We start from the raw sequence: 8,228 nt of genomic DNA on the forward strand, positions 1-8,228 counted from the left end.
TTAACTGTTATTCAACAAGTCGCCTCCATACTCCTCTAGCTCACACGAATTGAGCTGCTGCCTCCATCTCTTGGTAAAATGATACTGATCCCCTGCTGAAGAGCTTAGAAAAAAGAGACCACCATATCAGGTCAAAGGCAGCTCTGACGATAAGATGTTCATCCGTGTGATGAACAGCAAGCCAAGCACCACCATTTTACGTTTATTTTTTTGTGATTGAGATGTCCATCTAAAAGATTAATGAAAAATTTAGACAAACAATCCAATCATGGTTGTCTGGGTTGTCTTTCATCGCATGGATCAACGGCATCTAAAGCCAGAGAGGCCACTCTGACCTAACCTGTCTGAGACACAATCCAACCATGGAACACTGACCTGAACCTCTCTCAAAAGAAACATTTACACGTCAATGTCCTTTTTTATTACCTTCATATTCCATTCAAAAACGCCCCGAGTAATCTTAATCGATCCAAGAACCTATTGAACAAACATTATCATAATCATATTAAAATTAATATTGTTTTACGATCTCTCCCAACTTTACAATAACACACAACTTTATATAAACCAGCGATCACCGTCCCGTCCTCAATATAATGATAAACCCACCACAGGCATGAGACATCGCAAAACTAGAACCGAGCAGGAGAAGAAAACTGATTTTCAAATTCTGTATAATCTTTACATCCACAATGGCACTGGTGACAAGGACACATATCGACAACACGAAGTGGCAGGCAATAGGGGGTATGGGATTCATTTTCCGACAAAGCAGAAACGAGTAGAGCCACGCAGTGCAGGAATGAGCCTGACATTGACATGGCTCGGATATAGAGTTTATGCGAAGTCCGGGGGCATCAATTCTGGACCTTAGGCCCGCCCAAGGACCTTTTGCATCAATCACGTCACAACCACCACTTAGCTTCACACTCGGGTTATAGCCTTCTCTGTTCCCTGCTGAAGAAGGGATGCCTTAGGGCTTCACGAGCTGTGAGCCGCTCCGCAGGGTCGTATTTAAGAAGGCCCTGCAAGAGGTCGATCAAGTCCCCAGCTGAATGGTCCACGTGAAGCATTATAAGGTTCTGCGCGTGAACAAATAAGGATAACCGATATGAAGTGTTAATTGGACCAAACAACCCAGCACATCACTGACGTCCTTCAATTTACAAAGTAGGAAGAAAAGAAAACCTGTAGCCGAGGCAACTTTGAGACCGCCTTGATGCTTTCTCTCGAGGTTACACCTTCCGGCCAGTCTAACCTCGTGCCTCGCCTCAGATACTTCTCAGCATGACGGCTGCAACACCGTCCAAAAAGCTTCAACAAACGAAGAGGAGGAACCAAAGAGAAAGACACGTATACGAAATGGGTGCAAGCCTGTAGGAAAATATCTTACTCTACTTTATTCAAAATAGTCTGCGGAAATGGACCCAATACCCTCTCCATCATTGCCAAATGCTCCAAATTCTCATGAGTCTGGAACAACGCTTCGCCCTGCACAGCAACACCAACAAGATTCATTTGAACTATGCCGCACCCAAATTCCCAAATCAGAGTTGAAAAGTTCAAGGGAAGGAGCAGCTTACCGAGCAGAGCTCCACAAGAATACACCCAACGCTCCAGATATCACAAGGGTAGCTCCATCCCATCCCTAGAAAACATTGAACATAATTGAGTGACAGGACATGAATAGGAAACGGCATTAGCCTCGGAATAAAAAAACCATTGCATACCCAGAATAACCTCTGGCGCACGGTAATGTCGTGTTGATACAACATAGTTATGGTCTTGATGATCATCGGTGGTGCTACCAAAATCAATGACCTTTATTGCACTTGACTTCGGTAGCCTCTTGAAGTATGACCCATCATTGGGAGATCGAGATGTTCCCTGCAAAGCATTTTTGACGAACAGGAACGATAAAGGAAAAGAAGGCAAACAAGTATTAAACAAGATTTACAAATAACAACTACGTCGACCTTGCCCAAACAACATAAGGCAAAGAACACACAAAAAAAGGCAATCATTGGCCAGCAACAAGTTTCAAAGGGTACCTTATAGTCTGGAACTTTGACGTAATCGGAAGAAACAAAAAGTATGTTTTCAGGCTTCAAATCAGTATGTATAAGGTGCAAATCATGCATAACTGCAAAAGAGGAAAACACAACAAAACGATCAATCCACCACCCAGGAACCACTTGCCAATTGAGCGTAACCACCATTTTCCACAAACATAAACCACACGAAATTGATCAAGATGGCCAATTTTAACCATAACAAATAACATGTTTGTGTACCCAAAACAAAAAGAACCTCAAACCCTCCCCTAGAGATCAAAGGCATGCATGCAGAGTAGTTTTCCTTCAAATGCTAAATACAAAAGAAGATGGTGGAAGCAAGGCTACACACATGCTACACATTCCAACAGTTGTCTGCCAAGCTCGCGAACTAGGTCAATGGGAAATGAGCGGTAATTGTTTTTCCGTAGAAAATCATATAAGCTTGGCCCAAGCTTCTCAAATACCTGTTAAAACCATTTAAATCCACCCAAAAATCTTTAACACCCAAAATTTTGGGTAATTGGGTAATCAACAATCAGACAAATACCATCAAATACTTACAATACAGATATGGTTACGATAGTCAAACCAGTTCCGTATTTGCACACAACTGCAAAGAATAAATCCCGCTTATACAAACTTTAACTTAAATTATTTAGATGCAAGAAACAATAACAGGCAGGATGAGAGTTTTCTACAAAAGTAGTCGAAAAGCAAAGGCACTTACCGGCTACCATTCCTATCATGCTTTGCAAGCTGATGCAGTACATCAATTTCAATCATAGCAGCCTCCCTGTACTTCTTGATTCCACGGACAATCTTAATAGCAACCATTTCTTTTGTTTCTCGGTCACAACATTCCAAGACTTGGCCAAATGTGCCTGAAAAATAATGTCAAATAAAGAACATAAAATTGATACACAAATACAAATACACACCCCCAAAGAATACATATGATCCAAACAGAGTAGAAGGTGCAAAGTAAAAATATTATATGCATTACTTACCTTCACCCATCTTGCTGTGGATCCTATCTGCAGAACATTAAAAATATATATGTTAGATATCATCAACAAACCAAAGACAGTACAGATGAATATCAATCAGCCAATGTGAAGCACGCATTACAACAATAGGGCAAGACAATCAACAGAACATGAAATATCAAATGAACCTTGACATTGGAATTTTGGTCCAAAAGAGAAACCACAAAAATTCAATAGGGTACCAGCTAAAACCATTTCCAATGTCGTAAGAAAAAGTCAAAATGATGCCGTGCAAGAATACACCATATGGATTTGTGTATATGATTGTGACACTGACTCCTCCAGGAGCATGGACAAACCAACCGATAATAAACCACATTTACATAGTGTATAAATTTACAATTCCGAAAATTATACATTAGACAAAGCTAAAAAATTAAAGATGGTTCTTAAAAGAATATGTAATCAATCAACTCCACTAAACCTATGAAACTTTGAAGGAAAAATGTTAAAGAAAACATTCTATATATCTTGATAGAATCTTTTCACCTTGACCGACCTGAAAATAACAAAGAGAATAGCACACCAAAAAAGATTTAGAATGATGTAGAACAAAGGCAAAAATATTTAAAATGAAAAAATAGCACTAGGGTTGCACGCATATAATGGTTATGGCCACCCAAACCAACAAGCAAAAAGACACTTTAGAAATCAAATAGAAGACCAATGGGGGAAACTGTTACAATTGCAAACCAACTAACAAGCTATGGCCTCATAAAAGCTAAAGAATAAAAACCAGTCAGGCATTGACAAGGCCTTGTAACCAATCAACCAAGACAACATACAAATGGCTAACAATCGTGCAAATGAAAGGGATCCAGCAATGGTGATCAAGTGTATTTACAGCGAGAAGTTAAATTCTCCCCAAGCGCAAACATGTAATGCCCATCCTTGTCATCATCTCGCCAAGGGGGGGAACCATTTTGAGCTACGCCCTTGAGATACATAGATGAATAAGTATTGTCTGAGGGTGCCCTTGATGATGAAAAGCTTGTTCCATGCCCAACTTCTTGCCCACAAAACATTCCAGGCTGAGCCTACACACAGCCATCCATTCATTTTTCGCTCAAGTAATAAAAGCATAAACCTTTCCCTTTCACCCGCTTTCATCAGTTTCAATCTAACTACAGCATCGCATTATGGTAAAAATCAAAACAGGCCAAAAAGAAAAAAAGAAACTTACAGCCAAAAGAGAACTTACTTCCACCTTCCAAAAAAACTAGAACAGATTAACCAGACAGATTTCAGTAAAAAAAATTAACTGGCACAAGGTTTATCGGTAACATAAATCTCAATGTAAAACATTGAACAACAAGCTCTGGAGTAAGCACTGCTACTATTCATGCACATCACTAGAACCCATTCATCCCGTAGGAAAGTGTACCACAGTACACGCCACATTGTGCCTTGAAACATGCACTCCAGACTCCCACTAAAACCACTGATACATAATTAGTGCAAGTTGATCCGGGATCCACTGGGAGTTACCGACGACCACATTCAAGTGGCCAATCCAAGAATAGGGTTTCTGCAAACCTTTCTATTGTTTTGTTTTATTATTTTCCTATTTCATCTATAAGACTTTGTAAAAAAAACAAATCTACCTAACCAAAGCAAAGCCATCAAGTTTTATGTTCTTCTTGGAATGGCAAAACAACAAAAAAAGATATAAACAGACATATATCCTTAGAAACATAACATGACATCAAAAACGACAATATGTTCTTCCAACAAATAAAAATCTGGAGGTCTTATCTATTAGAAAATAAGAGAGATCCGGAAAGAAATTTCACAAAGTTGGAACAAAAGGCAACCCTGGACCAAAAAGGAATATCAAGCTGTAGATTCGCACAATCGACGCGCAAGAGAGGGAAAAGGCAAAAACAAACGCAAATAAACCCCATAACAACAAAAACGAAGTATAGGGCTACAGATCTAAAAATACAAAGCAATAACCGGTAAAAAAAAGGAGAAAAAAAAGAAGTCACTACACTAGAACATGAGAACTGGAAATATGAGAACTACCATGTGAACCGCGATTTTCATGGATTTTTGTTTTTTTCTCTTAAATCTAATTGTACGGATGTTATCCACATGCATGGTTTTATAATGATCAGCTCTTGAATCATCCGATTATGATGCATAAACAAGATTTCATAAGGCTTAAAATCAACGGTATATAATCTTCATAAATATTCAATCATCCAAGAAATCGTATTTTTTAAAAAAATACACGATCAAAGAGTCGATATCTATCAAATTCACCATGCCGAACACATCTACATGGTTAGATTTCCAAATACGGTGTTGGAAAGCCCCAGTTCACAAGGTAGTTCTCATATTTATAGTTCTCATATTCAAGTAACTCAAAGAAGGACTCACCGTCTCCGTAAGATCTTTTAACAAATTTCATCCAACGAAAATAAACCCAAGAATAAGGAAAACCGAGGTTACAGCCACGGATCCACAAACCCAACGCAAACTCACTGGATGAAGAAGTAACAAGGATAACCCCAAATATTGACAAAACCCATAAAAACTCCTATAAAATACCCTATAATCAACGAGAAAAATAAAAGGAAAAGAGAGAGAGAGATCAGAGAAGAAGGGTACCTTAGGAACCTGAGGGACTTCCCATCCTAACCTTGGCCTCTTCCTGGGGCGCCTATCCATGTGCGTGTGAGGAAACTCCGTAATGCACTCCATCTCCATCCTGCCTTCCGTTTGCTTTCTGTCTTCCTTTCTGGTGCTTCCTGGAGAAGGAAAAAGAACCAGAGAAAAGAAGACGAAGAGAAAACCCTAGATCAAGATCCAGAGAGAAGAAGACGAAGAGAAAACTCTAGATCAGGGACGAAGGAGAACAGGGAGAAAAAACGATCGAAGAAGAAGACGGTGATGAAAACCCTAGATCGGACGAAGGAGAATGAGCGAGTGAAAGAGAGGGGGAGGAAAGAAAAGACGACGAAACCCTAAAAAGGAATCGTGAGGCGGCAGTTGGGTGCTTATCTGTACCTGAGTAAATTACCAAAACACACCTGTGCCTTTCCTCTTCTCCGAAAATGTCTATCACTTTTGTAAGACGAGAGAATCGCCGGCTTGCGTGGCTCGAGGGCATCGCGGAAACCCTAGCTTTGACGAATTGTTAACCAAGGGTTGCGTCTTTAACCCGTGGTTTAACTATGGTTAGGTTTGCATGGGCCAAAAGCACCAACCCCACCAACTACTAGCATTGGGGTAAAATTGGAATTTAAGTTATTTTATTTGTTTTTAATTGAGGAAATAATTATGAAAAAAGTAGGCAACTTTAAGGAAAAAAAAATACTCGCTTAAATTTGCACGTTTTGAGAGGCACAATGACTGAAATATCCTTCAAGGGTTTAAACCAACGAATATTCCTCTACCTTTGGACCAGAAAGCGTTTTTATTACACGGTAGCGCGCCCATATACGCTTGAGTGGGGCTGAGATCATCCTTGCCGTCCACCTGTCTTTTTGAACGTTTTGATGTACGGTCAGATCATAGTGATCCTAGCTCAGCAATTTTATAGAAGTGGCGGGCGGGATCATAAGGAAATCAACTTTTCCGTGGACACGGTAGGATTAAGTTGGAGCTTTCCCATAGCATAATAAAAGTTCTTGTTAGGGTCATTTTCCCGTTGTGGCCGAGACAAACTCTTGATAGACACAGCCCATGGTTCAGGGTTATTTTAGAAAGTACCCCCTTAGATCCTAACATTAATTGCTATATTGGAAAAACCAGAAGCCATGTAGAGCAGCATATTCATCCTTCCTAAGAGAGTGCCAACGGTTACCCTTCGTAACTTGCTTGTACCTAATGAGTTTGGGCTTGAGAAGACACTAAAGCAGTGTAAGCAATAGAGAAGAGAGATAAAAAAAAAAACTTGGGTTTAAGCGAACCCGTCATGAAGCGGGTTACCATACGATGAATGTGATCGATAGGATGGACGATGGGCTAGACAAGAATAGGCGCAGTAAAAGTCGCCAAAGGGGCAGGAGAGACGAAATCAGATGTGTGAGAATCGGGTGAACATGACACAGGGAAATCTGACACAAGAGACGTTAGAGAGGAAGAGATATCAGGCAAGTCAGGCACAGGGTCGAAAGCGGGTGATAGTGGGAGAGTATCAGATGAGGGTAAGGGATTAACTAACACCACTATGGGAGAAATGCTTCATTGTGCGAGAGCGAACATAAAGACAGGAGAGGAAAAAATGGGAGGAGCAAAGAGAGACTCATCAAAGAACACATGACAAGAGACATAAGTGTGAGAGGTTGAAGGATAAAAGCAAATATAGCCCTTATGACGAGAAGAATAGTCGAGAAAGATACAAGATTTGGTTTTTTGATTGAAACTTGGTTGAGTTGTAGGGAATAACAAGAGGGTAGCAGACACGTTAAAAAATACGAAGATGATGATATTCGGAAGGGCGATTAAGAAGAAGTTCGAAAGAAGTTTTGTGATTAAGTACTAGAGTAGGTAAATGGTTGATAAGGTAGACTGCAGTGTGAAAAGCATCAACCTATAAGTCATAGGGTATGGATGCATGACTTAAGAGAGTGAGGCATGTTTTCATAACATACCTGTGTTTCCGCTCAACCAACCCATTTTATTCAGGCATGTGAGGGCAGAAAAAGCGATGAAAAATACCATTATTTTGAAAATAAGTCTTGAACTCCCTATTTGTGAACTCACCACCATTGTCAGATGGAAAGCATTTAATGTGAAACCCAACTTGACTTTCGACAATAGATTTGAAACCTTTGAAACAATCAATTACTTGAGATTTGGTTGTTAATGAAAAAAGTCATGAAAAATGACTAAAATCATCCATGATTAGCAGGTAAAAATGAAACCCGTCGCGTGAGCTAATTGGAGCGGGGCCCTACACATCAGCATGTAAAAGTTTAAGGGGTTGTGAGCTATCTGACAAGTAACGTCCAAATAGAAGTTTTCTAGTTTTTCCCACAAGACAGTGTTCACAAACTATAGTACTCTTATTATTAAAATATATAGTATTATTAGATTTAAGGAAAGAGACAATCTTCTTATTTGTGTGCCTGAGGCGCTGGTGCCAAAGATCAAACGTAGCTGAAAGTCCTGCATA

General features: G+C 39.8%; 1 protein-coding gene across 3 annotated transcripts; it reads right to left on the reverse strand.

Moving 5' to 3' along the window:
• Window positions 1–470: 470 nt before the first annotated feature.
• LOC149843055 (serine/threonine-protein kinase AFC2-like) lies at window positions 471–6,047 on the reverse strand. Of its 3 annotated transcripts, XM_089999561.1 has the most exons (12): window positions 5,717–6,047; window positions 3,948–4,140; window positions 3,065–3,091; window positions 2,785–2,938; window positions 2,619–2,667; window positions 2,407–2,521; window positions 2,052–2,143; window positions 1,731–1,887; window positions 1,584–1,648; window positions 1,394–1,491; window positions 1,189–1,294; window positions 471–1,082 (listed from the first exon to the last, which is right to left on the reverse strand). In XM_089999561.1, the coding sequence occupies exons 1-12, from the start codon at window positions 5,813–5,815 to the stop codon at window positions 936–938; spliced, it is 1,302 nt and encodes a 433-aa protein (XP_089855687.1). In that variant the 5' UTR covers window positions 5,816–6,047; the 3' UTR covers window positions 471–935. The 3 variants fall into 3 exon arrangements, with proteins under 3 accessions (XP_089855687.1, XP_089855689.1, XP_089855688.1); XM_089999563.1 differs by lacking the exon at window positions 3,948–4,140; XM_089999562.1 differs by lacking the exons at window positions 471–1,082; window positions 1,189–1,294 and having other exon boundaries at window positions 1,390–1,491.
• Window positions 6,048–8,228: the final 2,181 nt, after the last annotated feature.

This window comes from Nuphar pumila, chromosome 3 (assembly GCF_984573655.1).
Source record: "Nuphar pumila chromosome 3, dmNupPumi1.hap1.1, whole genome shotgun sequence".
Taxonomy (NCBI): domain Eukaryota; kingdom Viridiplantae; phylum Streptophyta; class Magnoliopsida; order Nymphaeales; family Nymphaeaceae; genus Nuphar; species Nuphar pumila.

What these genes read in the sequence shown, in the direction of transcription:
- LOC149843055 (XM_089999561.1), bottom strand. Translation starts at nt 5,815, where the DNA reads ATGGAGATGGAGTGCATTACGGAGTTTCCTCACACGCACATGGATAGG. An exon ending in AAGTCCCTCAGGTTCCTAAG is followed by an intron (nt 4,141 to 5,716) that starts GTACCCTTCTTC and finishes GGCTGTGTGTAG; the next exon opens with GCTCAGCCTGGAATGTTTTG. An exon ending in GGAGAATTTAACTTCTCGCT is followed by an intron (nt 3,092 to 3,947) that starts GTAAATACACTT and finishes AATGTTCTGCAG; the next exon opens with ATAGGATCCACAGCAAGATG.